This window comes from Athalia rosae, chromosome 6 (genome assembly GCF_917208135.1).
Source record: "Athalia rosae chromosome 6, iyAthRosa1.1, whole genome shotgun sequence".
Taxonomy (NCBI): Eukaryota; Metazoa; Arthropoda; class Insecta; order Hymenoptera; family Athaliidae; genus Athalia; species Athalia rosae.
This window is the reverse complement of record NC_064031.1, coordinates 1,866,737-1,889,911: the sequence shown is the minus strand read 5'-3', so window position 1 is coordinate 1,889,911 and position 23,175 is coordinate 1,866,737. Positions and strand designations below refer to the sequence as shown.

The following is a 23,175-nucleotide window of genomic DNA, read 5'->3' as shown; positions in this document are numbered from 1 at the left end:
AGCAACAGATTTTGTAAATGCGATAGTTTCTTTGTCAGTTAAAATTCTGACAATTTAAATTAATCGCCTTAAGGCAACAGGTGCATATTCGCTCTACCCGGCCGGTGGCGCTCTCTGTTTTTTAAATGTGATAAATGTTAGGAACAATAAACATTATCGACCCCCGCACGGCGACCACCCTTGGCGTTTCTCCGAGGGATGTCACTAGGGGTGCGACCTTTGACGTTCACGAAAAAACAGTTGAACAAAAAAAGGAAAATGGCGGGCGGCGCTAGCCGGTGAAGGGTAGAAAGGAGAGGGTAAACCTCCCGGAGGGATCGACGGGGAATTCAGTTGTGTAAGTTTCGTCGGTGTGTAAATTTATTCGTGTATGCGCGTTCGCGGAGAGAACTCCGTGTAAAGTTCATTTGTGTGTAGGGTCGAGTGAAGTAAAAGCGAGATTCGACGGCGCATTCACGATTCAAACATGGCAGCGGCTACCAGCGTCGTCGTACTGGACCGAGGCAACAACACCACCTGCACGATTAATCTTCACGGTGTGTTTTTTCCCCTGTGATTATTTAATATTATTAAGTCAATAGTCATTCGGAAATAATCCAATCAAGTTTATCTTGGTCAATTCGTTCTCCGTTTGATCGATCGTGAATTAGATTCAAACCGATGATTCTCAAATCCCGCGAATCTTGATCATGATTATTTCCCCATCACGTCAAGTTGTAATGTGTTTATAAAAAAACAGTGAAAGTTTCATCGTCGTTCGATAGTGTACCGAATGAAAAGAGAAAAAAAAATATATCAAAATATGTATAACTTTCATATCACGTTTTCAATGTCACATAGAATCGATCAAGTTACTGATATCAAATTTTTCCATGTAATTCCGTAGTTTTTTTTTTATCTTCATGTTCATAACCTTGAATTTCAATTTCTGACAATATCATTTACTCATACACGATTAATTTTTTCGCTACGTTGCGTCTGTCATATCGCATTACATAACGACGATATCATTCATCGGTATCGAAGAAAAATAAAAAATCAAAAAGCAAAAATAGATACCCTCCAATCACAACTTTGTTGTCCACCAGTATTCGAGGACTATCGCTTATCAGTCGGATTATAACAGCTGGTTAATTAGTTAATCGGTTCATTCATTAGATTGAGTAATTATTTCGTAATTAGATAAGATAATAAATGTAATTTTTAAATTTTCCAGGAGCGACCGTGGTTTCCTGGCGAGTAAACAACCAGGAACAATTATTCGTTAGGTGAGTTAATAACATCGACGATTCGTTATGTAACTTAAAATAATAATTGCAAAATTATCATGAGCCACAATTTTCGAACGATAATCCATTTAAAAGGGTACGCGGGTAACACCGAACGAACGATTGATGAGAAAAGAAACCAAAAAACGAAGAACATGAATTTACAAAACTTACATGTATTGGGAAAATTGGTTTTCCACGATACCGTATTTCTATCGTTTTGTTCATTGACGCTAGTTGCTCGTGTTCATCGATGCATGTAAAAGTCAGCTTGTTTCTCTTTCCTCCGTCTCCATCTCTCTTTTTTTTTTTACATTTTTTCTTCAAATTTTTTGCCCCCATTTTTTGTCCGACAATTCGCACCGCGTACAGCAGGAGCGTATCGCATCGCAGAATAGAAAGAAATATCATGATTTTATATCGGTGACAAGGTCCAACGATCTCGAAGATCGATGCGATCACGTATCCAAGAATATAACATTAATTACTTATTATATCCGCATAAAACTTGCAATAACACTCGTGTAACTTACGTTCAAATAATCACAAACACAAATTCTTTTCCAAAAAACTGTGTTTCCCGTGTACAAAAAAACGATAATTCCTCATTAAATCAAATGGTACGAAAATCAGAACGGAGATAAAGATGAAAATATTCGGTACTTACCGTGAAACCTGAGTTTTACATGGCGTGCGTTCAAAGTATAGGAAGATTATTTTTTTATTTTATTTTTTTTCTACTTTTTTCTCTTTCCTCAAAAAAAAAACAGCCTGGATACACGTTCTCGTAGACGTTGAAAAAACTGAGGAGAACAAAAAGCAAGAGAGAAAAAAAAAAAAATGAAAGAAAACTAAAAAAAGGTGGGAGAGAATGAAGATGGAGAAGTGGTGTACGTACGCTGTGGTCCAGAACAGTCGTTATGTACTCTATACGTGTGTATAGTATAACCATCTCAACATTGGGTAGCTCGAGCATCTCTGTTTCTTTTGGGCCCTGAGACCCCCGTTGGCCCCTCAAGCCATGGCACAAATAATCGCCTCTGCCGCCAATCATTTTGATTAAAGTCGCGCTTAGGACGATTCTCTATTTGGTTGATAATTTTTCTGATATTTAATCAGAAAAAACTGCACCCCTTACCGCGATCCCGCAACGCGATTTACGTATTCGAACTTCGTCATCCTATTCCTAAGTTTGAAAATTAAAAAAGAAATCATATCCTATAAACAGCTGGACCGTATGTATATCTGGTGGAACTTATTTCATGGGGTTCTTTGGCGACCGTGTATCCGGATCTTCTTACAGGGTGGAGTTTGCGCGAGCCATGTGGTCGTTTTTTTTTTTTCGTTGAAACTAGAAGCTAGAGCGAAAACTGGAGAATACCTCTCATCGCCAGAACTGAAATAATCGAGATTACAGTAAAGCGAGCTATCACGATGATCCGCACACGCATGAAAATACAGTAAAATCAGACATTTGCCAGAGTCGATTTTCTAACGTGACTACTACGACTACTACTACGACGACGACGATCACGATCGGGTTGAAACCGCAGGGGTTTAGCTGCGGAGGGGATCTTCTATGGGGGGAGATTATGCTGCGGATGAAGAAGAGACTGATGTATAAAATCCTTACGCGCGCCAGGATGAACGACCAAGGAGAGAAGAAGTGTCGAGGGGCGAGGGGGGGAGGGGAGGAACTCTTGCGGTGTTGAAAAGGGAAGATACACGCACACACGTATACATATACACAGAAATACACAGGGGGAGACAGGGAAAGGGGGGAGGAGAAGGGAAGCGATGGGGAATGGGAAGGATGGAGGAAAAGAGACGAAAGATGCACTAATGATGCAGTGCAGCCGTCGCCTAGAGTTTTTGCCGTCTCCGAAGAGACGAGATTCGAGATTCGAGGCACCATCCTGCGGCAGCAAAACTCCAACGTACGCGACGAGGTTCCAGGCTCCGCCTGCTCCCGATTTTGCTTTTGCTTTTGCCTCCGCTCATCCTCCTCCTCTTCGGGATCAACCCGATCGATGCGATGCCACTCCGAACACTCGGAAGGGGGAAAAAATTAACTGCACACAAAATCCGGCCAATTTGATTTCATCGTTGATTCATCGCCGATCCTTCAAATATTCGACTCACCTTTTTCTCGATTTTTATTCTCCCGGTCTTCCCGCGCCGCACGGTCGCCCCCGTTCACCGTTGTACGGGCGATATGCTGTATTCGAAAAATGGAAATCCTCGGGTCCCTCGATCGTACACGCGCGGGACAGTTTCTTCTTCGCTGCGAATCACGTTCAAAAACTTCTCTCGGAGTTGAAGCACCGAGCATCCATCCGGTTGAATGAGAATGCTGTAGAATGCCGGCAAAAACCACAACCACTGAAATCATTAGTCGACCGGGTAGCCCATAACTATACAGTAATCTACCGGGTGAACGTTAAAAAACATTTCAGAACGACGTCGCGCGTCGTAGCGCGTTTCGTCTGTAACAAATATCCATGGAAGTTGGGAAAATTGAAAAATTAATCGGCACCGACTTCGTTTGAAAAAAAAAAAAACAACGACAAACTATACAGAGTTCCAAAAAAACGACAATTACGTAAGGAATCGGGAGCAAAAGGAAATAAAGGAAACGGAAAAGATCTAACTTTGATGTATCCAATTTAATCGAAGAATAAAAAAAAAAAAACAGAGCTTCTTCCTCACAAGCGTGATTAATCGTGATCGGGTTTAACTGACCATCCTGCGATCGTGTAGTCGATCTAAATTTTCTGATACATCGATTCGCTCTGGAAACTGATACACTTCTTTTTTATCTCTGTCACGGTAAAAATAAGTTCGAGAGAAAACGAGAAAGAGAGAAAAAAAAACCAGAAGAAATTAGATAGATACGTCCATTCTATTTCTAGATTCAATCTATTTTTTCGTTTCTCTAATTCGCTGTCGATTTTTGTTGAACTCGATCCTCGGAATAATAAAAATTCGACGGTGCGCGCGTACAAGAGAAATAAAACAGAGCGCGCGACGAACCCCGCTCGTTATAGAGGCGGTGTTTAACAATTTCCTCGGAAATATGAGTAAAGGCTATGAACTTATTTAGCGGTTTGATATGAGCTGATTTAACGCGGCCCTTTGTCAGTTTACTCTCAACGTTGAACGTTCAACATCCCCGGAGTTTTGTACATATATATATATATATATATATATATATATGTGCGTAACTTGATAAGTGCAACCCACCGCATGTACCGATCTAACATATTTTGCGCGTGGGCTCTCATACCATCTCGCATATAAAATACAGACTGCGGAAATTCTTGTGAAATTTTTTTTATTTATTTCACTACGTCGTAATGTATCTCGATTCGTATATCTGTACGTACGTACGTAAATGGTTTAATTGTAAGCAGGTTTATGAAAGTGACTTTATGTATACCAGTGCAAATATCATATGTCCGTCAATACGTATAATGCGCGATCCGCGGTTGTAATTCAAATATACAAACGCGTATTATTCGCGATTTATACATATATATATATATATATATATATATATATATATATATATATATGTTTAAAATACACGCGTATGTACGTAGGGTATACACATACAATATGTATAAGGTTTGCAGGAGCTGCAAGCACTCCGAGAGCCCGGCGACCAGCAGGAGAGTTTTTGCGTTATCCCCAGGCCAACGTATAGCCGGGTGGGTTGAAGTTAGGTTCGTCGAAACGTGCAGGAGCAGCACCCAGCACCCTCTCATGCCCGGTATAAGGTCACCCGACAACCGAGTAGAAACTTTGTTTAACTAAGCGGAACAAGAAGCAGCCCTATTTATAACGTGTAACGAGTAGATGGTGCTCAATTTTCTTTGCGAAAGTCTGGGAAAATCGGACGCTTCGCGATCTCCGTTAAATTATCTATCCGGAGCCAAAATCACTCTGGAAAGGGGCTCGTTATTCAATATTTCGAGTCTCTAGTCCCCGGCGGATATTCCCATGGTCCTCGTTGCACGAAGAGCCCAGATGTTGTTCGTAATGCGTTTATAATTTGACGAAGAAAAATTTCGTTCACCGCGTGTACGAAAATAATATTTCGGCTACATCGGCGGATTCGCTTCGGTGGCATGGGGGACAGTTTTTGTTTGTTCGTATATCGGTTTTACGCGATGAGAACGATACACGCATGAACATCGATTTCACATTAGCCGAAAACGTGGTGAAAATGTAGGTGCGCTTATTGCCGTACGCGAAATCCGCGAAAAGCTGGGTTGAAAATCGACGACTTTAACGTGGTGTATTTTTCAACGCGAATTACAGTCGATCTGTCGCGTTTCGATTTATTTGTGACGAAAAGTTAAAAGCGGAGAAAAAAAAAAATTGGAAAAATAAATGTGTACAAATAAAAATCACGAGACGAAAAGCTGGTCCGTGTTTTATCTCGTGGAGATTTCGTTTCTCCGTACTGTAAAGAGATATTTTCAGTCCAAAAGCAGACTCTGGAGTTTGGCTACGGCTTGGTCGATGGTGGTTGGAAACTGCGGCGCCCACAAAAAGCTAGGCAGACAGCGGAGACGGTTTTTGCTGGGCATCAGCATCAGCATCAGCCACTGGCATTGCCTCCCTTTCCTTTCCCTTCCCCCTTTACTCTCGTGCCTTTCTCACCCCGCCGTTCTCCTCTCCTCTCCTCTCTTCTCTTTTTCTACACGCAGCTTCCTATGTGTACCACCTACTTCCATTCTATATATCACTCTATACTTTACTCAAGCTCGTATACACCGTCCATACCATAAAGCGTCATTTGCGATGTGGATACTTGTAATAATGCCTCGAGTATACGTCTCAACGCGACACGATTATCTCTACTCGATGTTTAAAATCCGTTGGAACGAATTGGTGAATAATTTATATGTATACACCCATCTCTCGTCGGTTCTGTAATAAAATATCGGCTTCTTTCGATGCCTCAAGACGACGACGACGACGACGACGACGACGATCAACCGGCTGCTGTTCAACTTACTCTCGGACTTTAGTTTTTTGCTTTTTCTCTTCTCTTTATTTCAATCGCTCCCTCAATTTGTTTCCTCTCCTCGATTTACAAATGTAGTACATACAGTCCTGCTGCTGCAACTCCAGATTGTTTGGTATACATGATATTCCCGCGTATAATTTCGTCCACCCCTAAGAATAAGAAGAATTCATCGAGATTTCGTTTTTTCGCCCAATTCCTTCTCGCGGTGTAGATCTTCGAGTCGAATTTTTTTAATCTGAAGAGTCGAAAGGACGTCGGCTAATCACTCCGAATTGGTTCTTTTTCGTTTCATCCTTTACCTTTTCTAATTCGTCTGTTTCAGTAAGCAGGCGGTATTTGATGGGAAAAAAGCAATCAGAGGCGGAATACCATTTGTCTTTCGTAAGAACATTGTTTATAATTGAAATTCTTACCTGATGAAAATAATTTCAAGGATAATACGAACGATAAACTTATGTATAATCGTAGCTCAATTCGGGGCTTGGACGTTCGGTCCGGGACATGGATTCGCCAGAATCGTACGCTGGAACTTGGAGAAATCTCCGGAGCGTCTACCAAGTGGAGACGTGGAAGCGATTTTCTCGGTCATGGACAGTGAATTTACAAGGTCCATGTGGAATTATCCCTTCAGGCTGACCTACAGACTCATACTGAGAGAAAAAGAGCTACATTTTAACATCGGGGTGTACAATCCCAGCAAGGATCACACCTTTAGTTTCAATCTGCTGCTTCATACGTACTTCAAGGTTCCGGATGTCAGACGATGTCAAGTCACAGGTCTTCACGGATGCACTTTCATCGACAAGGTATACATAATGGGCAAAGTTTGGGGGATGGATATCTGTATCATAACAATATGCATAAATAAACTTTACAATAAATAATCTCCCAATTTTCTAATCGTTACACTTTTACAGACTAGAGACAATCAAATATTTCAAGAGGGTCGCGACGTGGTAACGATCTGCGAATGGACGGATAGAATCTACCAAAACACGCAACCGGAACACATAATAACAAATGTTGTGTCCGGTAGAAAAATGAGAGTACAGAAGTATAATTTCCCCGATACGGTCGTTTGGAACCCGTGGCAAGACAAGGCTCGGGATATCCCAGACTTTGGAGATGACGAATTCCCGAACATGATATGCGTCGAGAGCGGACACGTTAGCAGTCCCGTAATCCTACTGCCGGGGACTGCCTTCGAGGCTAGCCAAATTCTGCAGGTAAAATAGCCATAAGTTCGAAATCGCCGATCCAAAGCCTCGCTTCTCACTCTTACTTCCCCATTCGAGTCCGGCTTCTCACCCTCATTCCCCGTTCGTTTTCTTTCACTCGAAAGATGCTGCTGCGACCCGACGAAGAGCGTAGCTGTTTCAGATTCACTGGTGATCCCAGAAACCCCCGGCTCATTGTTCCCGATCCACCCTTAGACGACCGAATTTCCCACTGCAATTCCAACGTCAGAACGGATAACTCTACCGATCCCTAGTACGAATACTATAGCGGTTACTTTAAATAACTATGAGCGAGATTAATCGCGATGCGAATCAAGGGAAATAAAGTGAAATGTCCCTCGACTCATGGCAGGTAATGTGAGCGGAGAATGGACCGTCAAACGGGCCAAGCTCCTCGCTTCCGTCAACGTCGACTAGAGCCTCCGCATCGCACGTTTGGCTCTCTCAAACAGAGAACAGCCAGTGGCCCTACCCGGTGCAGCCCGATCCGCAAACCTTCCAACAATTACAACCACATGGACAACTTATACCGCAGCAACTGTGTAGAGATAAAAACTGCAACGCCAGATGCTGTACGATATGTACTCTGAATCTTTAAAATGTCTGGAGATTTTCGATCCGAGCTGCGCTAACACTCCTACGATTTTTCAAACGCAAATTTTTCCCCCCCCCCCCGTCTAGGAACGATTATAAAATCGTTCGAGCAAAACTGTCCGAGAGACGGTGTATCGTCGAGTGTAAAGGTAGCTCGTAATTAGGGTGGGCTGCTCACAGGTTTATATCAATATTTATCTGGCCTAGGATCTGGAAGAGAGAGCGTAAGACCTTGCTCAAGTTGATATCGAGAATTATCTGGAAGAGTAACGCCGATGTCGTTAGTTTTGGCGTAGAATTGAATTGAAGAAAACCGCGTTTTTCGCGTTGGTCGACTCTAAAGTAGTATAAATAATAAATTAAGGTAATGTCGTAGATGTATTTTACACGTACGATTATGATGATAATGACGATAAGGACTCTTCCGCCAAACTCTCAAAAAGTAATTTTTTAATTCCGTTGTTACATTCCTCGATAAAAGAAACCTAGTTTTTCTTTTACGCTTTCCGTTTTTTTGTTCCACCGAACCCTTCCCTGTCGCAATAATTAATAATGGACATAATTAATTTGTCACCCACGAATAATAATACATTTATGGTGCTATAATATATAAGTGACTTCCGATTATTCAAACATATATGTAATAGATTTTTTTATATAGTTTGGTGCCTACGCCAGCTTTCAGATATTTATCCCCAATCCCTATATTCAAATTATCGATATCAATGGGGTATCTACATTTTTGGATAATCAACCCTATAGAATAGCACCACCTAATATCCTGGCAGTTCATAAGCTGGCTAAGATATTTGCCATATTTGGGTTCGTTCGTCCAAGATTGTATTTATCCATTTGAAAATAATAGGAAAAATCATTGTTAGCAATTTATGTAGCTATTAGATATACATATTACGTATGTATGCTCGATGCCGATCAGGAGTGTGACTGTTCTTACTAGCGTCCGTTGCAACTGGTAAACTGCCAATAATAGCTCAACGATATTTCGAACAACGATTTTACATTTTTACAATTCACAGATACGTACAATTTATGTGTAATTACTCGTAGGACAGGGTCCGTTTCAAGAAGTATAAAAGAAATCAATCATTTCCAAGGGCCGACGAACTGTAATTTTTTCGACTCGTATTTATACACATGTTGGAAATGATACGAGATGTACGTAAATCTGATATTCTTCGCTAATAATATCCATCAGATTATGATTTTATCATATTTTTATTGTGACGTAGAATATAAGTCTGATGGTGCTCAATTACGAAAAAGATACAGTAGAGAACGTTGTTAGCGAGTGCCATTTCTGTATTTCCAAGTCACATACGTTCATGACCGATGAATCTTATGTTTCGTTGGTATTAAAGCACAAGTTTTACCAGCCCTGACTTACTTCTCGATCTTTAGTTGTGATATTAATTCAATTAGCTGCTCAGACACGTTCCTATTGCAATCTGAATTTCATTGATTATTAGTAGCTGGGACGCCTTAATTGAGTATACGAAACAGGATACGTTAACGAAAATAATTATGTATACGATCGGGATTTGGTTCTACTTTTAAAGGTGAACCTCCTTATACCTAATCTTTCGAATAGTGACGACTCGTTGCTGTTACACACAATATTTACGATTCGTCTATGTAATATATTATATGTATTTTGTGAGCGTGTAAGGGTTTCCATTATGGGTTTTAAATGATTTGCTTGATCTTGCTTTCGATTCATCACCAAAGTTCCTCGGTTAGTTTAAATTGATAAATAAAATTGAAGTTAGTCCAGTAGTTTACTTAGCAGGGAGTATTCTTTGAATGCGCGACGATTGAGTTGAGGAGTCTGACAAAAATGTGAAAGAGTTAACAAAGATTAAGTAGACTACTGTGATATTCAATAAATTTTTTGTTTAATAGACGCAATTATGAAAAATTTAGTAATAAATTTCGTTAACAGTAGCTATAATGATTAGTAGAAATAATACTATTAGATAAGGGTTTTGGTCTTTAGAGGCTAGACAATACTCGAAATTTTTTAATACAAATTAAATTCTCTTTTCACGTTTTCTTTCCCATGTCAGGAAAATGGTAACATCGTGACATCATGGTGTTCACAGATTGAATAATAAGATGATCATGAATTTGAAAAATCGATACGCTATTGACCATGGCATCGATACACGAATTTTCTGCTCAATGAGAAATAGTAAAACGCATTTTTACCGTTATTATAATGATTCAACTTATGCATCATGAATACACGAAAATATGTTGAAAATGTACTTTTGGGAAAGTGCAATAAAAATATGGGAAATAAAAATCATCTGATTCTCTTCATCCACTATTGATAAAACCCTCTTTATATTTGCTGCACGAGCGGCAAAAAGATCAAACACTTTTCTAAAATTTTAATAAATTTATTTGATGCAAGACAAAAAGTAAGAGTTAATTTTGAACAAAATAATAATTTCTTCTTAATGAAAGTTCGATCAAACTATGTTCATAACATTTGAAATAAGTTGTACCATAGTCATTCAGAAGCTTTCAAAGATAGGAGCTCTTGTCAGAACCGTCATAATTTTTTGGACATGGACAGGTATATCGTTATTGCTAGAATACTAAACAGTCAAAATTCCATTGATTCCTTATTTTCAACTGTGGTAATTGATTCAAATCATGGAACACTACATGCATTCGACTAACGTATATCCATATCTCAATATCATAGTTTTGTCAGTGAGATTTAAGTGCACAAAACAGTGACATAACAATACGACAATGTCTTGAAACAATTAAGTTGAACGTCAATATTATTTGCTGAGCTTTGTTGGCGCAAATTGTGGGAATTCAATTTCACTAACTAAGACTGTTTCTAGTACAATAAATTTCCTTCCGCTATACATTATACAGTAATATTCAGGTAGGCAAAATGGTGTTCCTATGACGCTGCTTAGATTTAGATTTTTAATTTAGGATTAACTTACTTAAACTCGTGTTATTTGAGTCTTGGTAATTGATATATCTAAGCAGAGTAATTAACTTGCACCCTGTTTCACCTTTCCATCTCCATCTTGCTGTTTTTTAGATTGTTTTTCTCTCATTCGATCTGCATCCCTGTAATATTACCAAATATTATTTCTGCTCAGAGTTGAATTACATCTTCAATGGATATTTTAATTTTCTTGAATTAAATGTGACTGAATATCATTGTCTTTTATAATTACCGCTGTTTACGCTGTTCCAGAGTCAATCCCTTGTTGCTTTCCTGTTCTCCGGCTGGTTTATTTGCAGATTTTTTCATGTTTTTGGCACGGGCTAAATCTCGTTGATTACCACCTGTATTTTATTATCAATTATAGCCACAATGCCTGAGACTTAATAATAATTTATCAGATTTTAAATGTTTGTCAAATCCCTCCTATGCATATCTATGGATAAGCATTGCGACAATTGTAGTTAATACCCTGTAGGCAATTTCACATAGATAATGTGTTATTGATCAAAAACATACCCAATTACTGTAGTATGCTGTTGATGAGCAATGACATAGTTTTCTATTTCACAATATGACTTCAGGGCAATTAGTATAGCTCTTTCACAAATGTATTTATCAGTTCATCTCACTTTCTATTATCAAGTAGCTCATCGCCCAAATCTTATTGTAAAACTTTGAAATAATGGAAATGCTTTGGCATTAGAATTCTTGCAATAATGTTCGAGAACGATCAAAGAATTGGAACAGTTAGAGTTTCTAAAAATTATTCCACAGACTGACGTATCATCAAAAGTATTATTAAGCGAGATAAAATTAGGAATGATGGAAAGCATATTAATCTTATGAAAATGAAGAAGAATATGGAGGATTTTAGAATATGATACCATGTCAATACCTTACCTTGTACTCAAACATTTTAGTGAAATTATAACCCGTTACTTTGTGAATTCAGTCGAATGGTAACACAGAAACGTTTACATGATCGTTAAATGTTGTGTAAAAAATATTTCTAATGATGAGACAGAGTAGGTTAAAATTCAGGGCAACATTCCTACGATATTTTTCAGGGAAATAATATGGCGTTATATAGCGGGCGTAAACAAGTATCTCATGATATGCAAATAAAGACGGATTAAGGATATATTTTAAGTGAAACTTACGAGTCATTTTTCAGCCTTGATCTCCGACTAGCAAGTACTTTAAAATTTGACACGCAAATAACTGCGACTCTGAGAATAACACCTTACTCTACCTACGACAGGAATATTTCTGAATGACTGAAGAATACTCGACAGCCCCAGCAGACTAAAAACGGACACACTGCCCATGCAGCAGTTCAATCGGTATACTGTAATGTGTACTACATACCAGTGGGGACTCGCCGAACCATGGGAGGCCGCCACATTCGGGCGCGCGACTCTTCAAACAGCGCGAATTTTCGCACCTGTTGTCACATCCAAAGATTTATAATTAAAAATGAATCACAATACATAAAACAATCGTTTTTATACTTGAGAAAATGAAAAATTTAGGTGGCTCGTCCCTCATTAAAAGGTCCCTAGTGTTTTTTCACCCCGAAAAATGTGCAAAGACTATAGGCTTTGGTATTTTCCACCCCAAAAAATGTGCGCGTAGATTCAATGACGATTATTCGATCTTTTTTCATTTCGCCAGCTTTTACAATTGACCGAATTTACCTTTCGTCAACGCTTTTACCCCCTAGACAATGGTTAGCGAAATGAAAAAAGGTTTGCGTACTGTTCTTTACAAAAATTTTATTTATTTCATCAATATTATCGTTATCATATTACTCAGACATCAAATAATTGCATTTCTCCTATTGATGAATGATATAAAACAATTTTTTTAATTACGCGTGATTTTTATAATGAAATTCTTAACGAAAAATTGTTTCGTGGTAATTATTCATAGACTCATTTCGCAGATCCAATAAAGTGCAATTATGCATACGTCCTGTGAGTTTGGAATGACAATTAAAATTCTCCGATGATAAAATCGAAGCGAATCAGTGATCTTGTTACCCTTTGGTCTGAGATTACAATATTAAATTAAGTTGTCAAGTGTTTACGTGTTTCATCGTATGATGATACGTTTTTGTCTCATGCTTTTATTACCAGGGTGGTATCTATCATTCAAAAGATATTCGCAAATCTGGATATGTACGGACTGTTAGATTGTATTAATAGTCTTAAATCAATAGACATGAGAGATGGAAAGCACTTAAATTGATTCTACGATTACCTATGCGCGGTGAGACTAACTCTCAAAGTAATTTTTGTCGCACTTGCATGCAATTACAAATTAGATCATTTTCGTAACCCAACTCTAAGTTGGTAGTCGATAAGCTCGACCTTTCTTTCATGGAATAGTTCTTTGATTTTCCATGCATCATTCTGCATCCAGCTTATGCTTGAACGGTTGACTCTCAATTATTATACCATAAGATTCGAACAATTCTCCAAAATGTTTGATGGTATTTCATTACTTATGATTGATTTGGATTGCATTCAGTTTCAACGAAACCTCAACGCACCTGAAAATATTGTTGTTGATTTAACGGGCAAGCTTAAAGTTCGTCGGTCGGAGCTCTCTTGGCTTTGCCCTTTCTGTCGTAGCCCTTGAGCTCGTTGGTTGCCTGTTTGGCTATGTATTTTATGAAGTCGTCAACTTCCCTGCCTCCATCATATTTCACCGGTGCATCTTTGGAGTCCTTTGCGGCCCAGAAAAGCGTTGGGAAACCTTTCACCTCATATGGAGAGGGTACATCATTGTTTGACGCGTCAAATTTGACAATTTCCACATCTTCATCTGCAAGCTTATCACCCAAATCATCGAAAATTGGAGCCAGTTTCTTGCAGTGACCGCACCAAGGAGCGTAGAACTCGATCAGAGTATCCTTGCCGTTGTTGTTCACAACTTCATCGAAGTTCTTAGCTACAGCGACTTTCACGTTTCCGCTGTTGTCTTCGGGAATTGGCTCAGACTTCAAATAGGGTTCGAGGACTCCTGCTTCAAGATCTTTCAAGAAAGCGTTGAAGTTTTCTACAGAGAATTCGTCACTCATGCTGAATTTCTGATTCTTTGCATCTCGGGCTAGGATGATCGGCTTATCTCCTTTGGCAAAGTCGATTCCGTACTCGTTGAGTTCATGTTGAAAATCATCCTTTGAAGCTATGGCAAAGTTCAGGTTTGGGTACTCCTTGGCGACCTTCAGTATCCTATTACGCCAGTAATTCGTGCCCTTTGCATTCTTTACATAGTCAACATTGTAGTAGGCTACAACCAAGGGGTTCTTGAACTCTGCAGCGTTATCACGAGTTCGCACACCAGCAATACCAAAGCTGAAAAATTATTTTGTATTATTTGAAAAACTCTCGGGCTTGACAAGATGATGTTTGGCAACTATCTTTTGATTACTCACTAATTTTTGGTGATGAAATCATTGACATCAGCAATGGAATCTCCACCTTCGTATTTAACACTGCTCGGTTCAAACTTGTTGTGTAAATTCTTGGGGCGGTAGAGAATGATGCCATTCCTTGAAACAAAAAATGATCATGCGACTGAGAAGTGGAGAGCAGAAATGGTGTATTAATTATATCTCCAACAAGTAATGACTTGACATCTACAAAAAGTGCTCTGCTTACTTTAAGCCTTCCTTTTCGATCAGTTCTTTGGCAATTGTGTGTGCAAATCGGACTTTCTCCCTCAATTTCTTGGCTACTGTGTGGAATGCAGCTGACAGTGCAGAGTCATCTTTCTCAAAGTATCCGATCACCCCAACATCGTCTGAATCTAAGAATGCCTTCTGGCAGTCTTCACCGGTCAGCTCTTTAGAAGCTGGACCAACTTGACCCTATAATTTTATATTCCTAATGTACCCGAGAAATTCTGAAGTCCTACTTCAGCTTTTAGTAAGATTTGTTGAAGATACGTACTCTCATGTGTTTAGCGATACCAGCTGCTTCCCTAGGTCCATTGTAATCAGTAACCAGTTCATTCTTTGAGAATATTTTCAAAGTTGGATATCCGCTGACTGAATATTTGTTGCAAGTTGATTTTCCTGCCTCTGTACAGTCGACCTTTGCCAATGTAATTGGTGGGTCGTTGCCTTTGAGCAACTCAGCTGCTTTGGCATATTCTGGTTTCAGATGCTTGCAATGTCCACACCTGAAAAGTCCATTGTAGTAAAATGTTAGTGTGTAATGGTTTGTGACTTTAGAAACTTTAGAAAAGTATGAATTACGTAACTGGCTTCACAGTAAGAAAATTTCAGATCTTATATTTCATTTTTCGTGTGAGAATTTGACAGGAAACTGATAAGCCGGTTGATAACGGCATTGCAAGTATGGCTATCCGGCTTGGACAATAGCGGCGACGCGAATCTCAGAAAACTTCAGCGAAATTATTTCATGTCATTCGAACAGAGTAGATCGAAAAATATTCCATGTGATGTTCTTCGTGAATTTGGGGTATGATGAGAAGCATAAGTTTCTTACCAGGGAGCGTAGAACATGACAAGTGTATTTTCATGGCGTTCCAATTCGTGGGAGAAATCATCGTCACTCAATTCGAGGACGTCTTCCTCGGCAGCAAATGTGCCGATCGCAAGGCAAAATAGTATCAAACTCCTAAGCAGCATCGCTGAATTTGGTTTTCACCTTTTTAGTTTCACGATGATAAATCGCACGAATACGAGTTATCCGTTGGGATCCGGAAGACTGAACTTGACTGTTGTAAAGAGACTGAAAACGCAGTAAAATGAAAGGGGACGACGACGTGGCTTTGCAGCGGCTACGAGGGGCAACCTGCGCGCTGTCGCATTGTGATTGGCTCACCTCCACTAGACAGGATTTCAATTTTCAAACACCCGGCAAACCCGGATTGACCGGCTCCCTGCGTCCAGTTGACCTAGAGAAATGAAATTATTATCTTCACTTCCTTATTTTTCACTTCTATCTTTCATTAATGATTCTCTTCTTCTTATCCCATCCCAGTTTCAGGCAGTGAAATAGAAGGTAATAATTGAATAAAAAATCACAAGTCCAACACTTTTTTCGCTATTGACAATCGATGTCACATTCGATCTGTCATCGTTTCCGTGACGCCAAGTTCGTGGTTGTTTACAATAACAAATAACATTTGTTAACGTTTAATTCACTACATCGTTCGTTCAAGAATATCGCCCTTGTTCTAATACCATTTTGATGCTTTTTGAATACGAGATTTTGTTTGAAGGTAAGCGAAACCTTTCATATTTTATCTCATATATCCTCATTGCGAATAACTACTACTGTACTAACCTAATGTAACCTAACAACCATTCTTTCTCTTCTTCTCTAGGAGACTAATATATTCTGAATTCCTACCATAAAAATTTCATATAATCCTCAATCTTATTCAAATTATCTTCAAACTCAATCAAGTGAAGATTATTATTACAAAAATGTCACTTAAGGTTCAGAACTACACTTGTCCTTTATCAACTGGCATCAGTTGTCTGAGTAAAACTTTACCTCAGAAGGTCGTCTCTGATTCAATGAGCTTTCAGTTGAGCAATACAAAATCTAAGACCCAGAATACTGGGTTCCATAATTTGGAGAGGAAAATACTATTGAAGATATTTTGTAATCTTAATGAGCGACAACTAATGTTTTCTGTCTGTGGAGTTTGCCGGCATTGGTATACTGTTGCACGTAATCCTGAGCTCTGGAAAAAACTAAAATTCAAAGGCACTGATTCAATAAGATCTGATATTTTTTAATTAATGCATAACATACATCCATATTTTACTTTTAAACCAAAGATGTACACAAGTGTTATTGTCTTCATAGTGAACTTCTATTTCTGTTTCTGTGCTGATATCTCTAATTCCATTTAAAGCTGAGGAAATAGAGACCGTCAAGATGTGTAATTTTTTATGGAAAAGTCCAAAATTGGAAAAACTCTCCTTAAATGATATGAAAAATCCTACAACCGTGATCAGGCAAATGTGTAGATGCAATCGCTCTGTAAAACATTTAGCTATCAAAAACTGCTGTGGAGAACAAAATGAAAAAATACCTGAGGACGTTCTGAGAAACATTTTACACTCTTGCAGAAATTTAGAGTCTCTGAATTTGAAGGGCACGCAGTTCTCTTCTGTAAGGTGTTTATTAGTTTGTAGGAAGTAGGAGAAATAATCCTTGACCATTCTCGTATATGGCACTCAGGTTTTACCACGAGTTAGCAAATTTGCCAAGACTTCGGAAATTGAATCTTAGTCACAATAAATATTTGAATGCTAAACACCTAATGGCTATAGCTTTGAACTGTCGTAATCTTGAAGATATATCACTTACTAGAGCACCAAACAGTCCAAACACACTTCAGGTCTCTGACCAAGATACAGTCTTCTTTTTTAAAAAATTATCTAACTCTTTGAAGTGTGTTGATTTTGATACCACAGGACTGACTGCTCCTTCTTTCCAGGTACATCTATCAATTCATTTCTGAAATGTAGTAACAAATTATTTCACAGATATTCATGATATTTTCCAGGCCATATTGAGCTGCCCTAATCTAGAGCGGTTGAGTCTTCGCCACGCTTCATTCCTTTCTGGTGAAATATTTTGCAACAAGCTCATAAAGCTACGCAATTTGAAGCAACTACGTTTAACTCACGCTTATCAATTGATTTCCGACCATTTCATACTTCTCAGCAGAGCCCGTACTTTTGATCAATTGAATCTTCTTGATCTTTCTGGTTGCATGAGAATTAATGATTGTGGTCTTAGATGTGTGTTGCAGCATTGTAAAGATAAGCTCACTCATCTTAGCTTGCAGTCATGCAAGTCAATGACTGATCTCAACTTTGTATTTGATAATTGCTCTAAATTAGTGTATCTGAATATTGCCCATATTTTCAGTCCAGATCCAATGTGCTTCAAGACTTTATTTCCAATAGTTCCAAAATTGAAAATACTTATTGTAGACACTAAGATATTGCCTGATTCTGACTTGATGAGGCTTCACACCCATGTGCCCAAGTTAAAATTAATACGTTCCATGTCAGAGTTTCATGAGGATGAACTACCGGTCTATTTGGCAAAGACAATGACTATTTCTCACCCCATATGAATATTATTTGGACTATGAGGTCCGGCGATACCATGCAAACTTTAATAAAAATGTCTCAAGAATAACATATAATCTGTTTAAACTCAGCTATGAACAATTTACTTCTACGTTTGTAATATTTTCTAATTATTATTAGTTTATTTTTTCTTTTTGTACGAGATTTCGCATATGCTAGTTTCAGTTTATCAAAATGATCGTGGAATATGGCTGAACTACATATCATTGGCCAAATAAAATCTGCCAAGGATTTTCAAGCGGCGAATCTATTCTGTAAATGGAGTTTTCATATCGGTAAGATAGAACATTTATTGGGATCATAATCCCCTTTATTTAATCGGAAGTATTTGTTCTCAAAATGAATAGGTGGTGGCTGGAAACTAATTGACGGAACTGCAGAAGGTCAAACTCAAGAATGTTGTGATTTTTATACTGATATTCCAGTCTGGGATCAGCCCATAGATTTGCATTATACAACACAAACTCTTCAAGGTTCTCCAAAACTACTCCTTCAGATATTTTGTCGTGACGATCATGGCAGGGTTCTGTTTGTCGCTTATGGGGTGAGTTCTGTTCCCCTAACACCAGGGGCTCATAGTATCACCTGCCACACCTGGAAGCCGATTGGTAAATATCATGTCCTATATCAAATCGCAAAAAATTTGTCAAGTGGATAGAATTTAAATAATGAATTTTTGATTTTCATAGGTAATTGGCAAGACAGATTGAGGGACAAATTTCTTGGTATAAGTCTGCAACTAAAATCGCCCAATGCTTTAGCAAATACAGAAGACAGATTTGAGTTGCTGACTCAGGCAATGGGCACTGTGAATATTGAATTGCACATACTGGCTAGAAATTTCGATAAATTTGGATGCCGTTTGTAGCAGATATCGATTCACGAATCATTTTATGAATACCTGTTCCACATAAGTGCCTTGTTGGATTACTTTATACCAAAAATGTGGTTGAAAATCATATTCTTGTTATATTGTGCTACTGCAATTAAGGCGCAAAGTACAGAAACCAACTTGGACAAAAGCTCAATCCTCTGCTTTAATGACACTGATTGTGAACTATCAGAAAGTACAAATGACACTACTCAAGAAACTACACCAATACCCAAAACTGTTGAAACTGTTTTTATTAAAAATGAAGGTGAAACTGAATTACCAAAGAGGGCAACTCCCTCAAACCCTGTTACACCTGCAACAAGTTTAGCAATTAGTAAGCCTCAAAGTCAGAATGGAATTTGTGATTGTGATTTGACGGTAATTTCTCTTATCAAGTCAGCTCTATTTTTGCTTTATTTCAAATTGTCCATCTCCCATAATGATTAATTTCTAGATTTCATCTTGCGACGTTAACTGCTGTTGCGATACAGATTGTAATGAACTGGACATGCAGGTATTTTCTGCTTGTAAAGATAACCATCCAAAACTATACGACACACGATACTGTTACGACAACAATTATATCCAGTACAATCATACACGCTATTTGCTTGAAAAGCTCAGCGACAACTTGTTTTGTATTGTGTATGATAATCTTCCTCCAGTTTACAGCACAGATTATGAGCCTGTGAGTGACATTGCTAATAGTTTAACACTTTGGATTACGGTAAAAACAATTTTTGAAGACAAAACAATGGTGGTCTATTACAGATTATTTCTAAAAAAAGTTCCCTTGACGAAATTGTCAGCAATAGTAAAAAAAGTAGGTTCAACTGGGACCACAAAGTTACATACACACCGTCCATTCAATTTGATTCCGACAAACCCTACCGAAATGGAGATATTATTTGGAAGATGCAAAACAGCTTCATAAAAACCTTAGGTAACTTTCCAGAGCGTAACGATCTGCCTGAGAATTCTTCAGAATTTTAAACGATTGAACTTTGAATTTCCCTTGTGTTGTGTCCATTTCAGAGTTGCCACAGTCAGGATTCACAGGAATTTGTACCTTCAAAAAAGCTTTGAGGTATCTTGAAGATTCGAAACATTCATGCATGCAGATTTCTTTGGAAAATACCAACACACAGTTATTTGCAAAAGCATATAACAATTTCACAATTATTGCTTCGCCAGTATTGTATGGCAACTCAAATTTCACCACAAATAATAAGGTGATGTATTTGGACTGAAAATATTCCTGTCTGATCTTCAAAAATCAGTCAGATAAGACAGAAATTGAGATCAAAGTCTTTTATATTTTACAGAGCTGTCCAAGAGAGATTTGTGTCCCAGTTCAGCCCCATTACTGTCTCGGTTTGTTGAGCTCATGTGAAAACACGAGTTTGCCAATTGGAAAATGCAACAATGGGATCTGCAATAACATTGTGAAGAAGGTTCGATATGTTATAAGTCACACCGGCATAAAAGGGATTGATAGTATAGATGTTTACCTCGAATTTGCGAACGCCTCCCAAAACTTCTATCAATATTTTGATGTGGAATATAAGTGGCTGAGAGATGATCAATCTGAAGTTTTTCACCTGAGTGGAAACCCGGGCTATAATCTAGGAAAACCAATCATCATAGGGAGTTTGATAACAAATAAAACGAATGCGGGAGATTATAGTTATGTGCAAGTCAACAGGAATGAACACCATCTATCATTGCCACTGGGAAAAAAGGGTGGCCAGTGTCACAATCATGATCGATACGTAGTGAATTTTGGGGAGAATTTAAAGCTCAACTGCAGAATGGAACTTCAAACTCGTAATTTTACCGTAAATTCGTGTGTCGACTTGCAAATGGAAGTTATTGACATTTTATTGAAAGGCATTGGATCAAAAGTGACCGAAATTGAACACGGAATTCATGTAGCCAAGTGGAATTACCACTACTATAACAGTACAGATGATTGGGTGAAAATTCTCCTTGACAGAATACCACAAAATGTTGTTACAGGTCAGATAATTGATGATCAGTTAATGTGTTCCGGCTTAGTTACTGCTTTGAGGATTGATGTTGTGTATCGTCATCTGCCTGATCCAAAGACCGTGGATAATTACAAAATTTTAGGTGTTGCCATAACATTTTCCGAAGACTCAGACATTTACTGGGACAAATGTGAGACTGAAAATTGTATAGATACGTTGGCAGTGAATGTTGTGAGTTACGTAATGTTCCACGATGTTTCGCAGCCATCTAAATACTTTTTTGCAGAGGGTCCAAACTTAGATATTTCCTTGCCTCATGATTTTTTTTATCCTTTCATCAATGATGCTTCGAACAACAATGAATCCCACCTAATAGTATTATGCACCAGTGTTGCCATGCTTATTGTTAGGATTATATTGTAATTTGCACCCTCCAGCACTTCTAGTCTATAATTTAAGTCGTAAAAAAACTAAAGATTTAAAAGTTCTTAATATAAGGTAGTAATTGTTTCTCTATTTATTTACATGAATTGAAGATTATATTCATACTATTCAAACACCGCATTTCTATTCTACCTAGAATTATAATACCACATGTATGCGGATGATACAATTGTCGATGACTCGGTAGTGGTGGAATGATAGCAACGACAAAATGATAAACATCCGACAGAGCGAGCTGAGAAATTGAATCAAACATTTTGTTGTTGATTAATAGCTTCACGGATTGAACTATGAGGTATATTGTTTATCAATAACATATCATAGAGTTACAGATTATATAAATATACATGATTTTTTACAAATAAATTGTGCACGATTGAGTAAGCGCGGAGAGAACAAATCAGAAACAGAATATGCAGCTTTATAGTTTTGAGGATCCAATTATTAGATGCAGCAAAGCAGCAAGGGTGAACTCAATTTTATGTTTTACCTTTGAAGCAAATTTGTGCTTCTATCCGCAGCTCCTCATCAGCATTTCATTTCAAAATGATTCAGGACTCAACAATTTTATACAGGACTTTTTGTTTTAGACGCTAAGAGATGATCTAGAATTGACGTAGAACTGATGACCAGAGAATAGAAAAGTGAGAACATAAATGCAAGCTGCAATCCAACAGTTGTAGGCATTTTGTAAGTAGCCTCTGTCCATCGCATGATAGAATTCTTCGGGAGTTGTCAACTCCACGTGTGTGTCAGGTAGATCTTCAATCAGGGCAACGCTTTTCACGTAGAAAAATATGCCCATCAAGAACTGCGGAAAAAATGTCAACCACTGATTATCAATCAGGCAACAAAGTAGAAGCTATTGCCACGGTTAACAACTAATACTGATAGCTGAGCAGAATATAAAATCAATTGAATGCTTTCCAATCAATCATCTATTCACATAACATAGAGCGTATTGACATGATGTAGAGCTAACACACGATTTGTTCGAGAAAAGTTTTGAGCATATCTGGTGATATGATTAATACATGTTTATAGAACATCCTCACAGACGGATTTTCTATCATTAAAAAAGCAAATCTAATTGAGTGTGTATGTACAAAACACCGAGCAGTACAGGTTGAGTGGAGGGAAAAAAAACGTCGAATGATATCTCACCAATTGAACAATGCCCCAAATTGATATTATCAAGCCACACAAGGCGTATTTCGGTCCACAGATTTTCAACATTTTTGATATGGAGAGAACTAAGGATACTTTAAATCAAGAAGTACCCCACACGCCAATGACTTTCGCGATAACCACCGTGGAGCTAAAGCACCTAAGTAATCCAGCGTTACGCCCATCAAGTCATATGACTGCGACGATCGATAGTCAGTATCGCAACTGCGGAAGCTTTCAAGGATCGCGGGTTCGAACTTTTATTCAAATGGGAAACGAAATACGTCAGTAATTGACAGTGAGAACATAAGATTTTGTGATAACATACTTTAAAATGAAAGATTTCCAAGGAGAGAAATATAACTGTCAAAAGATTTGTGTGCAACGCGAAAGAATCGTCTGGTGTG

The 23,175-nt window shown here is 38.3% G+C and overlaps 7 protein-coding genes and 1 long non-coding RNA gene across 8 annotated transcripts; 4 read left to right on the top strand and 4 right to left on the bottom strand.

The window, feature by feature from the left end:
* The first annotated feature begins 190 nt into the window (after positions 1–190).
* On the top strand, positions 191–10,461 carry LOC105691787 (glucose-6-phosphate 1-epimerase). Its single transcript, XM_012410506.3, has 7 exons — positions 191–337; positions 418–536; positions 1,217–1,268; positions 6,629–6,687; positions 6,775–7,112; positions 7,224–7,532; positions 7,897–10,461. Exons 2-7 carry the CDS (start codon positions 467–469, stop codon positions 7,903–7,905), a joined length of 837 nt encoding a protein of 278 aa, XP_012265929.1. The 5' UTR covers positions 191–337; positions 418–466; the 3' UTR covers positions 7,906–10,461.
* Positions 6,436–7,230, bottom strand: LOC125501509. Its single transcript, XR_007279097.1, has 3 exons — positions 7,047–7,230; positions 6,720–6,956; positions 6,436–6,619 (listed from the first exon to the last, which is right to left on the bottom strand). It is a non-coding gene; the product is annotated as an uncharacterized LOC125501509 (long non-coding RNA).
* An 81-nt stretch (positions 10,462–10,542) lies between the features above and the next one.
* On the bottom strand, positions 10,543–12,479 carry LOC105691788 (putative SERF-like protein). The gene is made up of 3 exons (XM_012410507.4): positions 12,297–12,479; positions 11,366–11,477; positions 10,543–11,255 (listed from the first exon to the last, which is right to left on the bottom strand). Exons 1-3 carry the CDS (start codon positions 12,301–12,303, stop codon positions 11,177–11,179), a joined length of 198 nt encoding a protein of 65 aa, XP_012265930.1. The 5' UTR covers positions 12,304–12,479; the 3' UTR covers positions 10,543–11,176.
* Positions 12,480–12,891: 412 nt separating this feature from the next.
* LOC105691794 (protein disulfide-isomerase A3) lies at positions 12,892–15,931 on the bottom strand. The gene is made up of 5 exons (XM_012410519.3): positions 15,657–15,931; positions 15,096–15,327; positions 14,805–15,013; positions 14,579–14,695; positions 12,892–14,498 (listed from the first exon to the last, which is right to left on the bottom strand). The coding sequence occupies exons 1-5, from the start codon at positions 15,797–15,799 to the stop codon at positions 13,724–13,726; spliced, it is 1,476 nt and encodes a 491-aa protein (XP_012265942.1). The 5' UTR covers positions 15,800–15,931; the 3' UTR covers positions 12,892–13,723.
* A 122-nt stretch (positions 15,932–16,053) lies between these two features.
* LOC105691772 (B9 domain-containing protein 2) lies at positions 16,054–19,160 on the top strand. Its single transcript, XM_012410473.4, has 4 exons — positions 16,054–16,395; positions 18,452–18,567; positions 18,640–18,900; positions 18,982–19,160. The coding sequence occupies exons 2-4, from the start codon at positions 18,480–18,482 to the stop codon at positions 19,158–19,160; spliced, it is 528 nt and encodes a 175-aa protein (XP_012265896.1). The 5' UTR covers positions 16,054–16,395; positions 18,452–18,479.
* On the top strand, positions 16,604–18,276 carry LOC112695045 (SCF E3 ubiquitin ligase complex F-box protein grrA-like). Its single transcript, XM_025747169.2, has 4 exons — positions 16,604–16,853; positions 17,041–17,326; positions 17,370–17,628; positions 17,698–18,276. Exons 1-4 carry the CDS (start codon positions 16,604–16,606, stop codon positions 18,274–18,276), a joined length of 1,374 nt encoding a protein of 457 aa, XP_025602954.2.
* Positions 19,161–19,235: 75 nt separating the features above from the next.
* On the top strand, positions 19,236–21,709 carry LOC105691769 (tectonic-1). The gene is made up of 5 exons (XM_012410469.4): positions 19,236–19,544; positions 19,621–19,854; positions 19,938–20,109; positions 20,202–20,398; positions 20,492–21,709. Exons 1-5 carry the CDS (start codon positions 19,236–19,238, stop codon positions 21,578–21,580), a joined length of 2,001 nt encoding a protein of 666 aa, XP_012265892.2. The 3' UTR covers positions 21,581–21,709.
* Positions 21,652–22,969, bottom strand: LOC105691774 (ribonuclease kappa-B). Its single transcript, XM_012410475.4, has 2 exons — positions 22,766–22,969; positions 21,652–22,412 (listed from the first exon to the last, which is right to left on the bottom strand). The coding sequence occupies exons 1-2, from the start codon at positions 22,835–22,837 to the stop codon at positions 22,188–22,190; spliced, it is 297 nt and encodes a 98-aa protein (XP_012265898.2). The 5' UTR covers positions 22,838–22,969; the 3' UTR covers positions 21,652–22,187.
* Positions 22,970–23,175: the final 206 nt, after the last annotated feature.

What these genes read in the sequence shown, in the direction of transcription:
- LOC105691772 (XM_012410473.4), top strand. Translation starts at nt 18,480, where the DNA reads ATGGCTGAACTACATATCATTGGCCAAATAAAATCTGCCAAGGATTTT. An exon ending in TAAATGGAGTTTTCATATCG is followed by an intron (nt 18,568 to 18,639) that starts GTAAGATAGAAC and finishes CAAAATGAATAG; the next exon opens with GTGGTGGCTGGAAACTAATT. An exon ending in CCACACCTGGAAGCCGATTG is followed by an intron (nt 18,901 to 18,981) that starts GTAAATATCATG and finishes TGATTTTCATAG; the next exon opens with GTAATTGGCAAGACAGATTG.
- LOC105691794 (XM_012410519.3), bottom strand. Translation starts at nt 15,799, where the DNA reads ATGCTGCTTAGGAGTTTGATACTATTTTGCCTTGCGATCGGCACATTT. An exon ending in GTATCGCTAAACACATGAGA is followed by an intron (nt 15,014 to 15,095) that starts GTACGTATCTTC and finishes ATAAAATTATAG; the next exon opens with GGTCAAGTTGGTCCAGCTTC. An exon ending in ATCGAAAAGGAAGGCTTAAA is followed by an intron (nt 14,696 to 14,804) that starts GTAAGCAGAGCA and finishes TTTTGTTTCAAG; the next exon opens with GAATGGCATCATTCTCTACC.
- LOC105691788 (XM_012410507.4), bottom strand. An exon ending in CTGGAACAGCGTAAACAGCG is followed by an intron (nt 11,256 to 11,365) that starts GTAATTATAAAA and finishes GTAATATTACAG; the next exon opens with GGATGCAGATCGAATGAGAG.
- LOC105691787 (XM_012410506.3), top strand. Translation starts at nt 467, where the DNA reads ATGGCAGCGGCTACCAGCGTCGTCGTACTGGACCGAGGCAACAACACC. An exon ending in CTGCACGATTAATCTTCACG is followed by an intron (nt 537 to 1,216) that starts GTGTGTTTTTTC and finishes TAAATTTTCCAG; the next exon opens with GAGCGACCGTGGTTTCCTGG. An exon ending in GATGCACTTTCATCGACAAG is followed by an intron (nt 7,113 to 7,223) that starts GTATACATAATG and finishes ACACTTTTACAG; the next exon opens with ACTAGAGACAATCAAATATT.
- LOC105691774 (XM_012410475.4), bottom strand. Translation starts at nt 22,837, where the DNA reads ATGTTGAAAATCTGTGGACCGAAATACGCCTTGTGTGGCTTGATAATA. An exon ending in TTTGGGGCATTGTTCAATTG is followed by an intron (nt 22,413 to 22,765) that starts GTGAGATATCAT and finishes TTTTTTCCGCAG; the next exon opens with TTCTTGATGGGCATATTTTT.
- LOC105691769 (XM_012410469.4), top strand. Translation starts at nt 19,236, where the DNA reads ATGTGGTTGAAAATCATATTCTTGTTATATTGTGCTACTGCAATTAAG. An exon ending in ACAGCACAGATTATGAGCCT is followed by an intron (nt 19,855 to 19,937) that starts GTGAGTGACATT and finishes GGTCTATTACAG; the next exon opens with ATTATTTCTAAAAAAAGTTC. An exon ending in CAGCTTCATAAAAACCTTAG is followed by an intron (nt 20,110 to 20,201) that starts GTAACTTTCCAG and finishes TGTCCATTTCAG; the next exon opens with AGTTGCCACAGTCAGGATTC.
- LOC112695045 (XM_025747169.2), top strand. Translation starts at nt 16,604, where the DNA reads ATGTCACTTAAGGTTCAGAACTACACTTGTCCTTTATCAACTGGCATC. An exon ending in GCATTGGTATACTGTTGCAC is followed by an intron (nt 16,854 to 17,040) that starts GTAATCCTGAGC and finishes TTCCATTTAAAG; the next exon opens with CTGAGGAAATAGAGACCGTC. An exon ending in TGTTTATTAGTTTGTAGGAA is followed by an intron (nt 17,327 to 17,369) that starts GTAGGAGAAATA and finishes TATGGCACTCAG; the next exon opens with GTTTTACCACGAGTTAGCAA.